Source organism: Felis catus, chromosome C1 (genome assembly GCF_018350175.1).
Source record: "Felis catus isolate Fca126 chromosome C1, F.catus_Fca126_mat1.0, whole genome shotgun sequence".
Taxonomy (NCBI): Eukaryota; Metazoa; Chordata; class Mammalia; order Carnivora; family Felidae; genus Felis; species Felis catus.
In genome coordinates, this window is record NC_058375.1 from 164,353,019 (window position 1) to 164,374,833 (window position 21,815).

General features: G+C 37.9%; 1 protein-coding gene and 1 long non-coding RNA gene across 5 annotated transcripts in view; one reads left to right on the top strand and one right to left on the bottom strand.

Annotated features, from left to right (window-relative positions):
• Nucleotides 1-2,471, bottom strand: part of LOC109502748 — a 28,200-nt gene extending 25,729 nt beyond the window's left edge. For both annotated transcript variants that reach the window (XR_002161574.3, XR_006583334.1), the window contains exon 1: nt 2,343-2,471. This is a non-coding gene — a long non-coding RNA (uncharacterized LOC109502748). The remainder of the gene's footprint in view (nt 1-2,342) is intronic.
• A 59-nt stretch (nt 2,472-2,530) lies between these two features.
• The window catches only part of MTX2 (metaxin 2), a 65,290-nt gene continuing 46,005 nt past the window's right edge, over nt 2,531-21,815 (top strand). For 2 of the 3 annotated variants that reach the window (XM_023259482.1, XM_045033979.1), the window contains exon 1: nt 11,888-11,939. In XM_023259482.1, the coding sequence (XP_023115250.1) occupies nt 11,903-11,939 (37 nt within the window). In that variant the 5' untranslated portion in view covers nt 11,888-11,902. Of the gene's footprint in view, nt 2,751-11,887; nt 11,940-21,815 lie in introns of those variants that run through there. The other variant, XM_023259483.2, reaches the window with a different exon arrangement.

Here is a 21,815-nt window from a genome sequence, read left to right on the forward strand (position 1 = left end):
TGTGATCTTAAACAGATCCTCAGTTTTAAATCTGCCAGTTGTTCTGATACAGATGCAAAAATACATTTTCTCCAGTTGGTTATTTATTCAAAGACAGCTTGTTTGTGGATACTGTCAGGACATCTGCATTTTATTGGATCTAATTTTTAGTAATAAAGACCTCCCACATTATAGATTCTTTCCAGTCTAAATTAGCCTGTGTGGGAAGCAAAAGAACCATCAGTCAGGGAGAAAAAGTGAATCCATATGGCGCTGATGAGTCTGTTTCCCCGACTACAATGATGAAAGGGTTGAATATAGACAGTGCCCCCAGCAGATCCATGTTTCTTTCTCAAAAGCTTGCTAGAACAGGATTCGTGTCAGTCCCAACTCAGTATCTTTGAGCCAGTCCAGTTCATCCATGCATCAAACCATAGACACCTAACGAAATTTTGAGGGTGCATTCTCCTTTACCTTTAATCTTGCTCTATTTCTCTTGCACGTATGCCCAGTCTCTGGCTCTTGCCATTCTCCTTCCATTTTGGGGCTCACCTTTGCCTTTGGGACTTGTTGGATTTTTGATTCCCTGGTCCAATACTAAGGACTTTGGTTCAGGTTTCCACACAATCTCTATGTCATGGAGAAATCTTAAAGAAATCTGCATGTGTCAAAAAGTCGTCAAAAGGGGCATCTGGGTGGCTCAGTCGGTTGAGCGTCTGACTTTGGCTCAGGTCATGATCTCACGGTTTATGAGTTGGAGTCCCACATCTGGCTTGTCGCCGTCAGCCTGTCAACGCAGAGCCCGCTTCAGATACTCTGTCCCCTTCTCTCTCTGCTCCCTCCTCCACTCACCCTCTCTCAAAAAATAATTAAAACATTAACAAAAAAAAGTAGCCAAAATTTTTATTCCTGCTTTTAAAAAGGGACAAACAAAATGTGGTAATAGAACTTGAATAGGTGACAGGTCTTCACTTTTACAAGTTAAACTACTTCACTGTGCAGAGAAACAGACAGGAATTAAAAGTTTTTCTTTCAATGGACACCCAATACCTGGAACAGTTAATTTCTCCTGGTCATTACACCCATGGGCATAGTATATTCTTTACTATCAATGTTATCTCCCTTAGCACAAACCAGAAAAACCTGTGATTTCAGCCCCTCCTCGACTCTGAGTCTCGGCCAATGAGAAGATACTGTGTCTTCAAACATGGCTGGGTTTATGTTCACTTACGTTTTTGGGTATGTTTAAACTTAACAAGTTTCCTAATTTCAGAGGTGATGCAAATTGATGACTTATCCTTAAAATACTTATTATTTAGTGCAGTGGGTAGAAGTGTGTCCCCCCCCCCCCCACTCCCCAAAAGAAGAAAAAAACCCAGTATGTTCAAGTTTCTACCGCCTGGCACCTGTGAATGTGAGCTTATTTGGAAATAGAGTCTTTGCAGATGAAATCAAGTTAATATGAGGCTATACTGGGTTAGGGTAGACCCTAATCCAAGGACTGGTGGACTTATAAGAAGAGGGAAATTTGGACATGAACATACTCTGCCATGTGATGAAGGCAGAGATTTGAGTGATGTGTCTATAAGCCAAGGAAGATCAAAGATTGCTGGCACCCCCTAGAAGCTACAGTGAGGTAGGAAAGGATTTTTCCTGGAGTATTGAGAGAAAGCATGGCCCTCTGTACACCCTGACTTTGGACATCTAGCCTCTAAAATTGGGAGAGAATAAAATTGTTTTAAGGCATTTAGTTTGTGGTGATCTGTTAGGAGTTTCTCATCAGTGAAAGGGGGCTTTGGCTTACCAGATGATCTCTGAAGTCAGTTTCACTTGTAATCCTTTATGCCTCTAAATCTGTAACATATTCTGATTTTTCCTTAATTGTATAGCTTTGTATAAACTGTATAGAAAGTCACTTATGGATTTAATGTCTCCTCCTCTTTCTGCCCCTCTCACCCACCTCTAAAAAGGAGAAGTGTGTGAACCTAGAGTATCTTATTCTGCAAGATGAGCTTCATTTCGGGTAATAGAGTTGATGGACAAACTGTCTCTCAGCTTAGGTGTTAGTCAAGTCTCCTCTCTAGCAAGCATGTTTGAATAAAAGAATAAACACGAATGTCTGTCCATGGACTTATCAACCTAGCAGTATAGTGGAACAGAAGAAAGTTAACGTGGCATACTCCCTGAGCAGGCAGTTCAAACTCTCTGTTTCCTTACCCTTAAAATGGCTATCACAATACCGGCTTACTGGGTTGTTGAGCTGACATGAAACAGAATGCTGTTAATACCTTTTTTAAAGTGCCTGGTATGGCGTGCTTAAAAACTTTACTTGCTTACAAAATTCTCGCTTACAGAAAGGATACTGAAAACATCCGGGATCCCCTTTTCCGGATTCCCCTTTTCCGCGGTGGGCAACCACGCACCCAGGTCCACGGAGCGCTTGGCTGCGGCGGGGAGATTTGCATTAGGAAACCGGGCGCGCGGGGGGAGGGGGCGGAGTGGCGCCGGCGGAAGCGCTCTCGCGCCACTGTCAGCTGCGCCGGAAGTTCCTGGTCGGGCCTGGCGGTAACCTTGGGGTCCTCGCCGCCTCCGCCGCCGCCTGGGTGGGCTGCGCGAGTCTGAGCCTCAGCCGGGTCGGGACTGGTAGCAGCTAGGAGACGCCGGGGTTGTAGGAGAGGACGCCGAGGGCCGTGGGGACCAGGAACTGCGGGCGCAGGACCGCCCAGCCGACATGTCTCTAGTGGCGGAAGCCTTCGTCTCGCAGATCGCAGGTAGCGCGCGTGGCCCTGGGCTGCGGGTGGAGGCGGGGGCGGCGCAGGGCAGTCGCCGGGAGCAGCGTGCGGGTTAGGGCTGCAGCTTTGCCTCAACCTTGCGGCATTAGACCAGGCCTGGGGATAGAGGCGGGCACGGAGTACCAGCCTCGTTTCACAGATGAGAAAACTGAGGGGGGACACTTGGCCAAGGTCACCTAGCAGGGGCGGGAATACCGCCTTTCTTCTCGTGGGCGTACTTTGGTTCCCCTCCGGTTAGGTCAAGAGGGGTTGGGGTGCGTGAAGGATGTCGTGGGTTGGCATGAGGGGGCGTGGCTACAGGGGCCTGGTCTTATAAGGCTTCATTCAGTCTGAGAGTGAGCTTGGTCTCCGTCGTTGGACCTGAAGTTTAAAGTGATTGTCACTAATGAGTTGCCCTTGTTACCTAATGTTGTTGAGGGGCTACCGAAGATCTTGCTTTCTCTCCCAGCACCAGGATAGTGCCATCTGCTAGGTCTGCAGGATTCGTCGAAAAGTCAATCTACATATATTTTTTAGAAACACCTTTGATTTGATGGACTGAATGTAGCTGATGTAAATAAAATAGATTTATGTTTTCTGTTTTCGAGGTTCTTACTGTAGTGGAAGAAATTAAATATTGTTGAGGAAGTGAGGAGACTAGACACAGGTATTGTAGGTATGTATTGATGGGATAATCTTTAAATGGAGTTAATCTTAACTTCCCAGAAGTATTTTCAACGTGAGTAAAGAGACAGTTACCAGGATAAATAGGTACATTTAAAATGAAGTAGTGTCTTGGAAATGGAAAGTACTGAATGTGTCCTAAAATTTGTAAAATGGTTTTCATTGCATTGCATTTGTGTGAACATACGTTTCTTTTTTTCTTTTTCACTTAAATACATTGTTTTCTGGCAGAGAGGGAAGCCCTCACTAGATTAAAAGCTTCATGAAAATAGGGATCTATTTGTTTTGTCCCCCATTGTATCCTGAACACCTGTTAGTTGGTGCTTAGTAGAATTTGTGACCCGAGTCAGTGAATAATCTTAAGATTTCAAACAATGATTATTTCTCTTTTTACCGCTTATGTTAAAAAAAAAAAAAAAAAGTTAGATCACTGATTTAATTTCCATTTCTGCAATGTTAAAAAAAATCAACCGTTTCATATTGTATGCTGATACTGGTATACTGTATGCATGTATTCCAATGTGTGATTTCTTCTAAAGAAAAAAATGATAAATGCCTTTCAGTAAACTTAATGAGTTTGGACTTTTGTGTCAGTTAGTAAAATTTAAGAATTTCTAGGAATTGTAATCTGTCTGTCATCTTAGCTGTTTGTAATGCTCTATTACCCTAGAAGGAGGCATTTAAAGATGGAAAATTCAATAAATGGTGTTGGGCCAGTTCCTAAGTCATAACACCACAAGAATAAATTCTAAATGAATTAAAGATTTAAATGTAAAATAAGAACAAGAACCAAATTGTAATAAAATAATTAGAAAATATAGGTGGTAATTTTCACTAATCTTGGGTAGCAGAGGAAGCCTAAGGACACACAGGATCCAGAATCCTTGGGAGAGAAAATTGGCAGATTTGATTGCAGAAAAATTTAAAAAGCTTTATATGATAAAAGACATACGTTTCTACAGGTTAATGAAAATATCAGCAGAATCCAGGGTAAAGGATAGGAACAGGCAGTTCACAAACAGGAAATGCAGATGGACAATGAACATATGAATAAATGCTCTCTGTCAATGAAAGTAGATAGTTTTCCAGCTGGTCAGATGCACAAAAATGAGTATGATAATTTCTAGTACTGACAAAGGCATGGGGAAAACATCTACCGTCAAACTATTGGTGAGTCTATAAATTATTACTACTTTTTGGGAACTTAATATAGCAGTGTTTATTAAAATATCGTCCTTTGATCCAGAAACTTTTCGGGGAATTTATTTGATAAAAATATAAGGACTGTTGTTTAAAGCAATATGCATTATAGCATTAATTTTAATAGCAAAAAACCAGAAATGTACTAAATATATGCCAAATTATGGTATGCCCACATTATTACAAATACTAGAAATCAAGAGATACATCTGTTAAATATATCAGCTTGAAATTTATGATTATCTTAAATAAAAACAAGTTATAGTATAATATATATATTGTATGAACCCCATTGTTGTTAAATAAACCCTATATAAACATGTATATGTTTATGTAAGCACAGAAAAATAGAATATTCAACTAATTTTAACTTGTAATTTCGGAGTAATAAGTGTAGGGAGTTGGTGGAGGGGGGAGGAGCTACATTTCTGAATTGTTTGAATTGTTATAATGAGAATATTTTACTTGTGTGGTTTAAACAATATAATTAAAAAAATTTAAAAGATTGTATCTGGACGAGCAGTGAAATAAGGGTGGCCAAAATAAACAATTTATATGAAACCCTATGTTTGCCTTGTAAGTGACTTTTAAGTGTGACTCCAATCCAACAACTATTCAGAGTTTTCTATTTCTGGCAATAATATGGTTTTCTCGGAAGAGATCAATCTCAGGAGATTAGAGGTACATATCTATATAGTTCTATTATAAATAGAATAAATAGTTGTGAATCTGTTCTTGCAGCTGAGAGCTTTATTAACAGTGTGCTTATTCTTCTTCCTTTCAGTGGATGTGAGCCAACACACTGACATTTCTTTCAGAAACATTGAAAGGCATCTTGCATCTATCTGTGATATTCTTGAGAGCCTTATTATTTTTATTATTATTTTTTAAAAAAAAGTTTTTTTTTTTTTAACGTTTATTTATTTTTGAGACAGAGAGAGACAGAGCATGAACGGGGGAGGGTCAGAGAGAGAGGGAGACACAGAATCTGAAACAAGCTCCAGGTTCTGAGCTGTCAGCACAGAGCCCGAGGCGGGGCTTGAACTCACAGACCGCGAGATCATGACCTGAGCCGAAGTCGGACGCTTAACCGACTGAGCCACCCAAGCGCCCCGAGAGCCTTATTATTAAAAAAAAATTTTGAATGTTTATTTAGTTTTGGGGTGGGAGGAGGGACAGAGAGAGAGGGAGACACAGAATCTGAAGCAGGCTCCAGGGTCTGAGCTGTCAGCCCAGAGCCCAACGTGGGGCTTGAACCCCACCCTGCCCTCCGAACTTCGAGATCATGACCTGAGCAGAAGTGGGACGCATAAATGACTGAGCCACCCAGGCGCCCTACCATTATTTTCTTAAAATGCAAATGCGACTCTTGTTTTAACATCTTCATTAGTTCCGTATTGTTTGCAGGTGGAGTGAAGTGTATAAGCCCTGTCATAAGTAAGCCTCATCTCTTGTCACTCTTAAATTCTCACCTTTCTAAACTGTTTTAGAGTTCATCTTTGGCACATGTTGTCCTCTGCTTGAAATGCCCACTTTGCTTTTGTAACTCGTTTGTCCCTTAAGACTCTGGGCACATTTTAACCTATAAATCTATCTTATGTTTTTTCTTGTCAAATGAGAACTGTTTGTTTTTTTTTCCTTTTTGTCTGATAATAATTATGATACCTGGCCTTGTAGACAATGAAATAATATGAAGAATAAAGTAAAAATCACCTAAAATCGTAACACCAGGTTAAGACTTTAAAGTTTCACCCTCATCATTAAAACTTTGGTGAGCAGAGCTATCGTCTTCTCTGCCCCTAAATTAAAAAACAAGTGAAACATTATCGAATGTACATATTTTTTGAGACCTGTTTTGCCATATATCATTGAGATCTGTTTCCATGTCTGCAAATTGAATTATTCATTATCGTTTTCTGTGGTTACATAGCATTTCATTGTAATGAAGAAATCATAACTTATCCAGTCTTATTTTGGTGGGTATTTAGGGTGTTGTATTAGTTCAACCAGAGAAGCAGAAGCTGTAGGATTTTGATCTCTAGCTCTACCTTTGGCTCTAGCTCTAGCTTTATATCTGTATGTCTACACACACATGCATGGACACATATATGGAATTGGCTTATGCTGTGGTGGGGGTAGGCCAACCAAGGACTGTGTTCACAAGGCAGGTAGCCAGGAATAGGAGATTCAGGAGGAAGAAAGGGTACGTGCAGCAGGTGCTGCTTGCAGTGTGTGAGCTCATAGGCCCTCTCTTTAAAGACTTCAGCCGATTAAATCAGGCACACCCCAAGATAATCCCTCCCTTTTTAAAAAAAAAATTTTTTTTAAAACATTTATTCATTTTTGAGAGATAGATACAAGCATGGGTGGGGGGTGGGGCAGAAAGAGACACAGAATCCAAAGCAGGCTCCAGGCTCTGGGCTGTTAGCACTGCGGGCTGGAACCCGCAGACCTCGAGATAATGACCTGAGCTGAAGTCCGATGCTTAACCGACTGAGCCACCCAGGCATCCCGATCCCCCTTTTGATTAATGTAAAGTTAACTGATTAGGGATTTTATTTATATCTGCAAAATCCCTTCACAGCAGCACATGGCTAACAGAGAAGGAGTTTATATGCTACAAAATGGCTCCTCTCTTTTGTTTTCCCAGGGTCTGCTAGAAAATGTCCCTTGTAGCTTATCCTAATCAGTAGAAAGAGAATTCTGGCAAATGTGGTTCAGTCTAGTCAAGTTGATGTATCCTAAAGCCATCACTGGTATATATGATTTTTCTGTGATGTCTATAGTGCTTTCATAGACATATTTGTGTATCTCCTGAGTAGTTTCTTTGGATAAATTTCCTAAAGTTGAAGAGGATTTTGAATTGTTCTTATTACTTAATAATATGGAAAGGAAAGGTAAATTATAATTTTGAATTTTAATTTTTTTTAATTTTTAATTTTTGAATTATAGCTTGGATCTCTAGGTGATGATATGCTAGATTTAGAACCTTGGAAGAGGGATAAAAATAGTCCTGGATATTGAATCACTTTCAAAATCTTTTGGAACTGTGTATTTTCAATACTTATTTGCTTTTTGTTGTTGTTGTTTTGTTTGTTTTATGGCAAGATTTTTCCAGTATATCATAGGGGAGGGCTGAGTATCCCCATTTGGGTTGTGTGAGCCCATTTGGAGCCAAAGAGGATGGAGTACTGTGATGGACAGACCGGACTCTTGCTTATCCCTGTACTAGGAGTGGCTCCAGGCTTTAGGGCTCCACAGACCCATCATACACACAAAAGGAGAGAGGTGCTGAGCACTAAGCAGCAAAAATCTCCGACAGTGTCAATCACTTCTTTTTTTTTTTTTTTTTTAAGATTTCATTTTTAAGTAATCTCTACCCCTAAAGTGGAGCTCGAATTTAAGGCCCCAAGATCAAGAGTCACACGCTCCATGGACTGAACCAACCAGATGCTTCATCAGTCAGTCACTTCTTTCACCTTGTCTTTACACTTGTGGCGGACTTTGGAGTAAGTCAGACCTGGCTACTCATTAAATGTGACCTTGGGTAAATTACTTGCCTTTTTAAGTCTCAGGTTTTTTGTTTGCAAGATGCTTTAAATTTTAATTTTAATTAAGAAAATTTTAAAGATGATGAGAAAATAATAATGCTTGACCTTGTATCTGACACACTGTAAGCATCCTTTTTTGAGCCACTGTTCTAGATGATTGATATACATAATTGCTAGTATTAACAATTTGATCCTGTTTAAAAAAATTTTTTTTTAAATGTTTATTTTATTTTTGAGAGAGAGAGGGATGTAGAAGATCCTAAGTAGGCTCTGCATGGACAGCAGAGAGCCTGATGCAGGGCTCAAACTCAAAAACTGGGAGATTCATGACCTGCCCCGAACTTGGACACTTAACTGACTGAGCCTCCTAGGCACTTCTGATCCTGTCTGATAGATATTATTCTTGTTTTATAGATGAGGAAATTGAAGCTCTGTTGGGTAGTAGAATATAAAGGTTAGGAACTGGGCCATTGGAGTAAGACAGAAATGAGTTTTAAGCTCAGCTGTCCCTCTCGTTCTGTGATTTTGGGCAGACTGAACGAGGCCACAGTTTCCTTATTTGTAAAAGGGGATAATATGTTTTATAATATATATTAAGCACTTAGTATAGGGTGGTACCTAGTAATGTTCAGTACATGGTAATTGTTGTTACTACTTTCATTGCCCGAGAGCCTCTGAGGATGTTCCATTGGTAATGTTATCCTATTGCCATTTTGGACAGCATGTTGTCCAAAGTATCTTTATTTTTAGTAACCCTATACCATCTTTCTGAATGACCTTATTACTTCACCAATGCCTTTCTATATTTTAAGCATATCAGTTAATTTCATCATACTGTAATTATTAATCCTTTGAAATCAGTATAATATCTGTTCTGTTCTTTATTTAGAAGCTCAGTAAACTATATAAGGGATAAAAAAAAGAAGACTTTCAATATTTCATTTATCTTTGTGGACATGTGGGTGCTTAATTATTTAAGTTTATTAATAACTTCATTCTAGCAGTAGCATTAATTTATAGTATGATCTGGGAAAGTAGTTTTATGGGTTCATGGAATCCATTTCTAAGCATCTTCAAAGTATTATCAAAACAGGCATGTTTACATTTTTTAAAACTATTTATTTTGAAAGAGAGAACGTACATGAGTGGGGGAGGAGCAGAGAGTGAGAGAGAGAGAGGTCGGGGGACAGAGAATCCCAAGCAGGCTCCATGGTATCTGCACAGCTCCCAGTGCAGGGCTCGATCTCACCAACTGTGAGATTGTGACCTGTGCCAAAATCAAGAGTTGGGTGTTTAACCTAGCGAGCCACCCAGGTGCCCTACAACATTTTGTTTTTATATCAGCAACAAAGTATTGTCTATTTCATTCCTCTTCCATGTAAGTACTAGGAAATGTGGACTTTGAAAGCAGTTCAGAAGGGTACCAGAAGCTCAAAGTGGAAAACGTAGTTTAAAAGTAAAATCGACGTGTTGCTGTTGCTCACAAGGTTTATTGAGAATGAAGAAAATGATAGTGAAAGCTCTTAATACCTGCATGCCTTATTATCTAATGATGGCAGTTGTAGCAGATAATTGAAAATATACACTGTTCAATTATTTTGTTCTCGAAAATAAAGATTTTTTTTTTTAGTTATTTTCACTTAGTATTCTGAGGATTCTCCAGTATTGAGGAATGCACCGAGGAATTATTGAGACGTTTTCAACTGGCCATCACATTTCAGAGAATCTTCTTTCATTCATATCAGCCACATGAATAGTCTCACACTGTAGTCCTTATCACCCTGGAGTATTTGAAGATGATATTGAAGGGGCAGATGGAGAAGCAAAGCAAAGACAAAATAGGTTATACTTCAGATTAGAGGCAAAAGACAATTTATTGACAGCAGTGTGGCTTATTTTATTTTATCATACTTATATTCATGAATAGGTTGGAAACCGAATTCTCAGAGGCAGTGTTTTGTTGTCTTTTAGAAAAGTTTGATATGATGTTAAGATAACTTGAAAGTTTCTGACCTTGAAGTAGTCCACAGTTAATTATAATGTGAGTTTTAATTTTCTTGTATGCTTTATTAACATTCCATGCTCTGAAATTACATGATTTTTAGTTGTTTTTGGTGATGGGTACCCCATAAAGATTTCATCTTATTTCTGTGAAGACTTTTGAGTTATTAATTAATGTTAGCTCAAGCCTTCCATATATGAGTGAAAATTGAAAAAAAAATCATCAAACTTTTTAACATTTTTCAAACATGTTATAAATTTCTTGGTAAGCAGTTATCAGATGGACTGAAGATACCAAATGGAGACGAGATATTAAATTCAGGCTTCTCATTTTTTGTTCAAAGACAGAAGTAATAATATTCAGCAAATTCAGCTACAGACATTTATGTGTAGAAATATTTGCCTTGCCAGTAAGAGAAATGCATGTTTTAATTTTTTATGGCTTTGTAAATGATCCTTACTCTATTCTTGAACACTTTTCTTATTTTTGTACGCTCTATAAATGAATCATGGTTTTGAACTTTTCTACATCAGTAATAAAAATGAAATTTGATTGGTTAGTGATAAAGAGGGTTATTTTCATAAAAACAATCATTTTGTCATGGCAATTCCCATTAACTGTAACTGCGTTAGCAAAATGGAAACCGTAAAAAGCATTTCGTTGTGCTTACACACTTAGCTGTGTTTTTGTGCTGATTATATATTTTTATCTTTAAGAACTTTTATAAACCAAAGACGTTTCTTTATGACTTAGTCTGCATTTGGATTTTCAAAAAAGTTTGTTTGGTATATTTATCCCAGGGGATACGGTATCCTTAGATATTGAAATGGAATTGCCTCACACACGTCGTATTTCGTTACCTGTTCAAACTAGAACACTGACTAGAACTTCATACAAATAAATTTTATCATTTGTTAGGCCTGAAGAGGGCCATCATTACTCCAGCATTTATTTCTGTAAGTTAGTATTGGCAGCTGATGCTTTAATGATCTGGCCTTTTGACCTCCTTTTCTTTTGATTGTTAGCCTTTACATTATAGCAGAATGTTTTGGCTTCGTGAATGAGAAGTTTCTGATTTTCTTGTTTTATCAATTAAAAAAAGTTTTTGTGTCAATAAGAATGTAAAAATAAAAGCTACTTTCTTTTTTTCATTAGGCATTGTTATCATTGTAATTTTTACTATTCATCAATTTGATGACGTACTTTGGCTAGTGGATGAGAATTGGTTATATAATGTTAGGTATTTATGTAGTAGTTTATATTTATTTTTTTTAGTTGAGATTGTGAATTATTCTTGATATATTTTCTTCTCAAACAGATTTCTCCTTCTTGTCATCTATACTTGTACTGATTTTCCCACACTATCATGTGGCTATTTGGAGAAGGTAAAATCATTTTAGTCTTAAATATTTAGAAAGGGAGATAATGTCTTAGAAGTCATGGGGTACAGTTTAAAAACAAATATAAAGTATGTTTCATTACTTACTGTTTTGGATTATCTTTGTATCATAGGTAAATGGCTTTACTGGTCTGCATTTTATGAAAAGATTATGGTAAGCTTTGAGTTTAGCTAGCATACTTAAATCATTTTTCTCTTGGATTCTTTTTTTCCTCATTTCCTGAATAATGTAGTAACTGCCAACAGACCAGAGTTTCTGATGGAGGTATGCCATTGTAGTTACTGGGTTCCAAATTCTGGAGGTCAGGGAGCAGTAATGTGGTCAGGAAGCTGGAGAGTGAGATTTCAGGAAGGTAAAGTTTCAAAGTAATGGATTAATAAAATGGAACTGACTAGAGGGAAGGTGAAAATACCAAAATCCATGCCTGAAGCAGTAAAGTGGGGTTTATAAATGTGACATGGTCAGGAGTCTGATTTAGATGAACAGAGGGAATTCTGAGGCTTCAGATGGATTAATATTTAATTCTGTCTTTAATGATAGACCTGTGACTAATAGTAACTATTAAAACTGTAAATGTTCAGTTATTATTGTAGTATACAAACCACACCACAGCTTAGGGATGTAAAACAGCCATTTTATTATGTTCATGGATTCTGTGGGTCAATAATTCAGATGGGCCACTGGAGAGATTTCTTGTTTCTGCCTCACAGTGTGTGGATACTCAGATGGAAAGACTCAAAAGCTAGGGATGATCCGATAGCTGGAGGCTAGAACATCTAGAAACATCTTCACTTACGTGTCTAAGAATTGCCCATTAGGAACTCAGCTGTGATTGTCTTCTGGAATATTTATACATGGCCTCTCCATGTGGCCTGGACTTCCTCAGAGCCTGGAGGCCATAGAGAGGTCAGACATTTAACTCAGTTCTCCAAAGGCATATGTTCAAGCCACCAAAGGAGAAGATATATCACCTTTTATGACTCTGCCTTGGAAGTCTTGAAGCATCACTTCTACCATATTCTGTCAGTCACAAAAGAGTTACAAGTCTGCCCCAGATTCAAGGGGAGGAGATTTAGCTTTCACCTCTTGATAGGAGGATGGGGTAGGTGGGGTGTTGGTGAGGTTCTAGAAGAGCTTCTAGGACAGGATATATTGTTGTGGCTGTCTTTAAGAAATATAATATGCCACGGTAAACAAGGTGGTAATAATACTGGTGCAGAGGGATCAGCTGAGTTTAATTAAGTCTGGGAACTGACTAGTCCCATTCATGAACTAATAGAGGTTCTAAAATGAGGTGGGGGTGGATGGGATGTGGGTGTGGGTAGAATGGTGTGTAAAGGTGGTAGGGTGTTATTGCACATTACAATTATCTGTGGAGCTCTCTAAAGCCATGCTTGCATTGTATGGCATTTCTCAAACCTCATCCATGCACTTGCACACACATTCCCTTTTTTCTCACCAAAGGCCTGTTATGTGTGAAGGTTAAGGACAGCTCTAGGGCAAGGATATTTTCAAAACCTACATAGATGATTGGGTTGTATACCTTGGTTAGAACCATTAAACAATTTGGGAGCGAAAATGAGTTTATGAGTTTTTACTGTTGAATTTAGTACACATTTTTGTTGAGATGTTAATTTTGTTTGATGATTTTATTTCCAGAGTTATAGCAACTTTTTGCTGTCAGATATTTTTCAGGCTTTAGATCGCAAAAGACCTGCTTGATTTCCTATAGAATATATTTGTTAGGTTGAGTACTTAATTTGTGCTGGGTCCTCTGCTAGGTGCTGGGTTACATAGAAGAGCAAAACAGTTCTTACCTTTGATGAACTTACATTCTTATACAGAACACATCGATTGAAACGGATAATTTCTTTCTTTCTTCCTTCCCTTTTTTTTTTTTTTTTTTAATTTTAGAGAGAGGGTTAGTGGGAGAGAGGGGCAGAAGGAGAGAGGGAGAGAATCTGCACTGACAGCGCAGAGCCTGATGTGGGGTTTGATCTCACCAACTGTGAGAACATGACCTGAGCTGAGATCAAGTGTTGGATGCTTAAACCGACTGAGCCACTCAGGTGCCCCAGATGACCATTTTTTAAAAGAGAATTCAAATCTTGCAGCCCAATTATAAGGTTCATATCTATTCATGATCACATGTAGTTGACCTGCTTTTTATTGGAAATTGATGACAAATGGCTGATTGTTTTTATAATGTGACAAAGTCTAAACATGACCATTTGAGAAGATGACACGTGTATTTACTAAGAAAGAATGGAAGGTTTTAAATTTAACTTGTATTCGCTTTAGCTTCAGTTATTGGCTTGTTGATGCTGTGCATTAGTCTTCTTGACCCTTGTTAACCTCCAGAAGTTTGTTAGTTTTATGAAATTGATTCTTGAATGCCATTTTGAAATTGATCTCCAGTTTCACATAGATAGATTTAGATGGTTCATGTTCAAGTCTCATAATGATGAACTTAATTTTACTTTCCTATTGATTGCATCTAATGGAAAAACTATCATTTAACCACGTTGGTTCCAAAATAAGTGATGCTTCGGTTCATTAATCTTAAAGGCTTACTCTGGAACACTGTAAAATTGCAACATGTTAACTAAGGCATGTTTTAAAACATGACTTTAAGCCAAATGTGCAAATACTTAGGTAGAATAAGATGGACAGAAATCTTGAATAAAGTTAATCTACATATAGCCTTACTACCACATTCTGAGGCAAATGAATGAAAGAGGTGAAAAGAACTTAATCTTACATCAGGTGCATTCTGTGTCTCAGGGACGGTCTTTTTTTTTTTTTTTTTTTTTTTTTTTTGTGGTATTTACAGACCATCTGCATCAGAGTTACTGGGATTGCTTGTGGCATGTTTGGATTCTTGGTCCTCATCTCTATATGGTATCAGAATTTCAGAGTTTAGGGTTTGGTGGAAATACATAATTTTATGAAGTTCCACAGATGATTCTTACATACTAAGGGTTGAGAACCACTGTTGTAGGATGATTATAGTTGCTTTAATTCTCATATTAAATTATCACCCAAGAATGTTTATTTGTAGGCTCTGTAAGTTGTTAGCTAATACAGCTGTGTGTTCACTGACTGGAACCAGACTACCTGGGGTCAGACCCTGGCTCTTAACACTTATTCACACTGTGACTTTGGGCAAATTACCCGTTCTTGTGTCTCAGTTTTGTAAATTAGGGATAATAATAATAGTCTACTTAATAAAGTTGTGAGATAGTTAACATGCCAAGCACTTAAGTGCACAATAGACACAGTAAGAGTCTTAAAATTTTGTTTGCCTCAACTTTATTGAAGTATAGTTTACATACCCTTTAAAGTGTACAATTCAGTGATTTTTTTAAATGTTTATTTATTTATTTTGAGAGAGAGAGTGCGAGCAGGAGAGGGGCAGAGAGGGAGAGAAAGAATCCCAACCCAAGTAGGCTCTGCACTGCCAGCACAGAGCCTGATGTGGGGCTCGACCTCACAAACTGTGAGACCATGACCTGAGCCAAAATCAAGAGTCAGACGCTTAAACGAGTGAGCCATCCAGCTGCCCTTCAGTAATTTTTTTTAAAGGATATTTACAGAATTGTGATTATTACCACAATCTAATTGTGGACCATTTCCATCACTCCCAAAAGAAATCACTTCCTCATTTACAGTCACTTCCTATTCCCAGCCTGAATCAACCATTAATCCACTCCCTATCTCTGTAGATTTGCCTATTCTGAACATTTCAGATAAATGGAGTAATAGTTTGTTTTCTTTAGTGACTGGCTTCTTTCACTGGGCATAATTCTTTTGAAGTTCATCCCTTTTGTAGCATGTATCAACATACGGTTCCTTTTCATTGCCAAACGCTATTCTTTTGTACGGGTATGCTGTATTTTGTTCATCCATTCATCAGGTGATGGTCATTTGGGTTGTTTACATTTTTTGACATTGAGAATAAGGCTGGTGTGAACATTCATGTACAAGTCTTCATGTGGATATGTTTTTTTCATTTCTTCTGGGTGCATACCTAGGAGTAGAATTGCTGAGTCATATGGTAATTCTGTGTTTAACATTTTGAGAAACTGCTAAACTTTTTATATTCCCACCAGCAGTGTGTGAGAGTTCCAAATTCTCTACATCTTTTAAACATTTTTCATTTTGTCTTCTTATTCCGCAACGCCCCCCCCCCCCCCCCCCCGCATCTTGTTGATTATAGCCATTCTGTGCCTGTGAAGTGGTATCTCATTATTGTGGTTTTGACTTGGATTTCTGTAATGACTAATGATATTAAGTATGTTTTCGTGTGGTTGTTGTTTATTCATATATTTCCTTTGGAGAAACATCTCTTCAGATCCTATGCCCATCAAAACAAATTGTGTTTTTTTTTTGTTTTTTTTTGTTTTTTTTTTTATTACTGAGTTGTAAAAGTTCTTTATTCTGGATATCAGCTTTATGTGTCTTGGAATCTTAGCTGTTATCACCACCATCATCATTATCATTACCTACCTAGATAGAAGTTTTAGGTAGTGTTTGACCAGAACTGGCTACGAGTTTTCTTGAATTTTCAATCTGTTTTGCTTTCTGTCCTCCGCTTTCTGAATGGCAGGTTATTAGAACCCATTTGCCTTGGATAGTAATTCTCCTGTATCATTCATCCATATGCCCTCACTTTGGGTCATTTTAATTGCCCCTGTAAAAGAGATCCCAGAATGCTCCTCAGCCCCTTACACCATGTGAGGACACAGCAAGACTGCAGCAGTTAGAGTCTCAGAAGAAGGCCTTCACCAGAGCCTGACTATGCTGGCATCCTGATCTTGGACTTCCAGCCTCCGGAATCGTGAGAAATTTCTGTTGTTTGCAAGTCACCAGTCTGTGGTATTTTGTTACAGTAGCCCACAGGGACTAAGACAGTAGCCTTACTACTATGTTACAGAATGCTTACCTGCCAGTTTTTTCAGGTTTGTGGAAATGACACCATGGCACTGCACTTCTTTGTTCTCTAACATGAGCCATTTTCTGACATGAACATCGATCTCTGACTTTTGAGGTGATGGGACAATGGTTTTAAACTCCTTTTATGGGAAGGGTCACTTCCTGCTTACACATCCTGTGTAGTGTCATTAAACATCCCCTATGAAACAGTAGCTCAGCGACATTGATATTTAATACTTTCATGATCAGTATTTTCTGGGATGTAGCGTTGTCTTTGAACTGTTCTATAGTCTGCAGGTTAAATTGCTGTTAAATCTAACACATAGCTCTTAAAATTCTCGTTTTGATAAAGTCCCATGGCATCATACTTTAAACATCTTAAAAATGTTTTTTATTTTATTTATTTATTTTTTACGTTTTTATTTTATTTTTTTGAGAGACATAGAGAGACAGAGCACAAGTTGGGGAGGGGCAGAAAGAGGAGACAGAATCTGAAACAGGCTCCAGGCTCTGAGCTGTCAGCACAGAGCCCGACGCATGGCTTGAACTCACAAACCGTGAGCTCATGACCTGAGCCGAAGTTGGACGCTCAACCGACTGAGCCACCCAGGCGCCCCTTAAAAATGTATTTTAAATGAAGGCTTTATATCATAACTGCCTGAAACTTGATAGATGTCTGTGGTGATATCATGGAGATCATCAGCATAATATTTATGTCAAACTAGTAAACTTACTTCCTTCTTTCTCTGTGTGTCTTGCAGAAACTTGTCCATGTTTATGAGCTGCCAAATGCTTTCTGAGTATTTTGTTATCTCAGTATTTGCATTCATACCTTTGGCAGAAGGCCATCCAAATTTAGAGATAGGGTACACATGTTTCTTACTCCTTTTGTATAACACTGTCTGAATAGTCGTAGGAAGCTGAAGAGATGACATACAGGAAGGAGCTTTTGGAATTTAGTTGCCTAAGGATATACTGGGTTTGACTTCATTAGTGCACAAATGATAGGGTTGTGTAGAGTTATTATAGCATTAATCAATTTGATGGATTGGAAATATGACAGTACCGAAGCAGCATGTAATATTAGTGCCTATTATTCTACAAATTATGTCTTCACCTACATTCATATGCCAGAAGAGTCATGTTGTGCATTAAGAATGCAGAACTTAAAAAATAACAGAGGGCACTTCTTTCCATGGCCCCTCTCTTGCCCTCTTAGATGAGATCATCAAGAGATGTTTATTAGGTCATAGCATTTCCATACCGTGGAATAGTCTGTATTGAATGGCATAGATAAAACATCGCCCCTGGAGTGACCCAAGTTGATACTTGGGAGAATAATTTACCTGCAGGTAAAATATAGCATCTGTAAGAGACATAGGGATAGCTATATGTGAAGTTATGGACCAGTAGTCATTTCTCTAAAAGTTATAATGGACTAGTAGTAAAGAATATTGATTTTTTTGTTGTTATGTTGTGTTGGTTGATAAAGCTTAAAAATAGTAGATGCTTTAAACGTAATTAAATGAGAAGCAAGTATGTATTTTTTGGGGGGGGGCTATGTGTATTGTTTTACCCTGTGTACATTTCTAACACTACATATGCTTTCGTTTATTTTATCTTACGGCTTTCAAAAGTCCCAAGAGTATGTATCCTCTTTTTTTTCTTTTAAACTTTGTTCTCTTCCAACATAAATACTTAAAGAATGGAGAAAATTTCTTTGAAAAATTTAAAAACACTCATTTTGATAAAAAAGCTTACCATTCCACTGAAGACTGAAACTTGAAGAGGCATCTCCTTTGCTTCTGGTAAAAGAGGCACTAAATATAAAATAATCATGGCAGTTTTGCCTCTGCAGAATTTGAGAGTAGGTAAAAGGCTAAGTAGGTAAAAGACTTTTAATAATGTTAATCGGATGGAAACTTAGTTATGAGGTGCTCTCATATTTGCTTTATTTCTAGATTTTTTTCTTTATAGAATAGGAATATGTTTTTTCTTTATAAAAATGATAAAAAAAACCTTTCATGGGTCTTTTGCTAGGGAATAAGAAGTCATTCTGATTCTAGATAATTAATGTCGGCCACTAAGTACCTTAGAGTAAGTTATTGCTGTTATGAAAATGATATAGTAGTTTCTTATTGTGAAAGATTTTCTGAAAGGTAGGTAGTTTTACTTTGAAACTGTTGTAATAAAGATATTAGCTTTAATGGCACTCGGACAAAAAAATTAAATTTAGCTTAATTTGTATTTCATATTTTGGCCACATTCAATTTGGAGCAATTGAGAAGCCAAGTCTTTAATAAATAATCTTAGGACCATAGGAATTTTTTTGTATTCTAGGAACTTACTGCTTAGAAAGATAAGGTATTGACATAATAATAGAATAGAGTTGAAAGTAATATATGATATAAAACAAGTACAAACTGTTATGGACAATATAGATAAAAGAAATTAGATTTGTTCAGTGCAAAAGCCTTTTTGAGGTAGGTGGCATTTAAACTTGGTGTTGAAAAAGGTGTAGGATTTGGGTATTTGTGGTGAAAGGAGTATTCTGTCCAGAGGGGAATAAGTTGAACAAAGTCACAAATGTGAGAAAGCATGAAGTATATAGCAGTAAGTATTCTGGTGGGGTATTAGGGTCTTGTTACCGCCCCCCCCCCCCCCCCCCAGTTAATTTGTGTGTGTTCTTTCCAACCTTTTCTCATAGTCAAAAAAAGATGATTTCACTAGAATAGAGGACTCTTCTTTGTTCAAGTGGATGTGAGCAACTGGGTTCCCTGCTGAAATGTCAAATAAGTAGTTATTTAATTAGAGCAGTGTTTTCCAAAGTGGAGTGGGGTGTATACACCCTGTGTTATGTAAGACAATCCTTTCAAGTATAGGAAGAAAGTATTGGAGCTTGGACTTCAATTTATTTTTAAATTCTGTTTTCTTTTTTAATGTATGCTTTTTAATGTGCGTGATTTGTTAGCTTAGGAATACCAACCATATGATTCCTAAATCTGTTTGGACTTGAAATATTTGGACCTCACATATTTTATCGATTGGGGTTAGATTTTAAAAAGTGGTAATGCCTGGGTTAGAGTTGTAGGATGTGGAAAGGGGAATACTGAGATGACTGGTCAGATAACTGAAGGCCTTTGGTTTGTCTTAGGAATGCTACAACAGGAATATCAAATGGGAACTATATATTTGATATGAAACAAAGAAACAAATTTCCAGGTTTAGGGTCAGTGCACAGGTAAGTTTATAGAAGTAGATTCTGCCAGTTATTTAGGGAGCTGCTTGATAGTTTTGTATTTGGGTTATTGATTGTAGTATTAAATTTACTTGGTAAAGTTTTTTTTTTTTGGCCATGTTTTGTAATTTCTTTATCTTGTCTGCTGCATTCTTAACCCAAACAGTACAGAATAATAACAGCGCTGATAGTGGTAATAATAAAAACATTTATTCAGCCAACATTTACTGATTGCCTATTAGGTGCTCAGTTCCAGGGATGAAGTAGTGAGCAAAGACCAGAAACGAACACTGGATTCATGGTGTTTATGTTCTAGTAGGGGAGATAATCAACCAGGTAGTCCTCATATCAGCGTAAAAATGTTATCTTTGATAAGTGGTACAAAGGACTGTGCGTGCTATTCAAGCTTGTAAAGAGAGTATTTGCACTATTTGGGAAGGTCAGTGAAGACATCCCTGAGGATAGGACTGGCAACATAATGTGTAGGGTCCAGTGCAAAATGGTAACATGAGGCTCCTTGTTCAAAACAATACCAAGACTGTAATAGCAGCGTGTAATAGACTTAAAATCAAGCGTGGAGTCCTTCTAAGTGCAAGCCATGTGCAGTTGCTCAGGTAGCACGTCCAGGAAGCTGGCCCGAGATCTCAGCATGTGTGAGCTGAGCCATACTAGGAGTGAAAGATAGTGCCAGGGCAGAGGAAACAGCACAAATGAATCTTTGGGTCAGGAAGGAACATGGTGCAGTCAGGAGCTGTCTGAAGGCCAGTGTAGCTGGAGTGTAGAGTTGGCAGAGTGGAGTTATGATGAGGCCAGAAGGCAGAAGGCCAGAGAGGTAGAGACGGTGATATGTAAGGCCAAGTTGAGGATTCTGATCTTTATTCCAAGAGCCACATCAACCATTGATGTGTGTTAAGTATAAAGTTTACTTTTGAGGCACAAATAATACCAGTATCTTGCACCTTGATAGCATTGGACAGCATTCTCTCTCAGTTCCCATTTCCTACCAAACTCGTTTTCAGAAGCTTTGAGTTTTACCTTCTGTGTTTCTTCCAAGGCTAGCCTTTCCCAAAAGTAAGTTTAAAAAGGCAATGAATTCACACCAGGGAGTACTTTTGGTGGTAGAAATTGAACATAGCTTAGGTGAGTCGTGACATTTTACTCACTATTGAATTAGTCTATGGTCTAAAACATTTTAGGTCGATGGAAGTAAAACCAGTAAGAGATGAAAATGTTTTATTATTAAGATGTTTCTTTTTAAATGCTACAGATTTTTAAGGTCTATTGTCAGCACCATAATTTTAAATTCTTAATTTCCCTCTCATTTACATGTGGTTAGGAGCAAGGGGTAGATATTGACTTGTCTAGCCTTGGGAAAGATGTATAGGGAAAGCCGTTGCATTTTTGGGCTTTGTCTTTCAATAATAGGCATTCTCAGTAAAGAAAACCTCAATTAATATTGTCCAAACCAAGGAACAGCCATTCATATTTGTTATGTGTCATAATAATGTTCGTGATTCATGGATTTACTTATGAAGGCAGTTAATAGAGTTCATTTCCTAGAAAGATACCTGCATGGTTGGTTTGTAGATCCATTGCCATGCCACACAACTTAGAATTTTCACTTTTGGCACTCTATTGAATAACACTCTAGGTATTTCTTCTCCCATGTCATGTTTAAAATGTAATTATTTGAGCTGGTTCCGGTGGGAGATGCACTTAAATCAGTGATGTTTGTATACTTTGAGTTGCTCAAGGGTGAGATAGGCAGTTGATCATTTCTTGCATACTCTACCATTTCTTGCCTCCTCGTCCACGGATATATTAGAATGCCAGGCTGCTAAACACACACACAGACACACACACACACACACAGACACACACACACACACACAGACACACACACACACACACACACACACACACACACACAGAAGCAGTCTACTTGCCTTCTCTTTTTAAATGAAAGTTTCTATTTGTGAAGATAACATCAGATGTTTTGGCAGAGTTACTTTTTAGAGTTTATTTTCAACAGTAGTTTCTGAGTTGGAATGTATT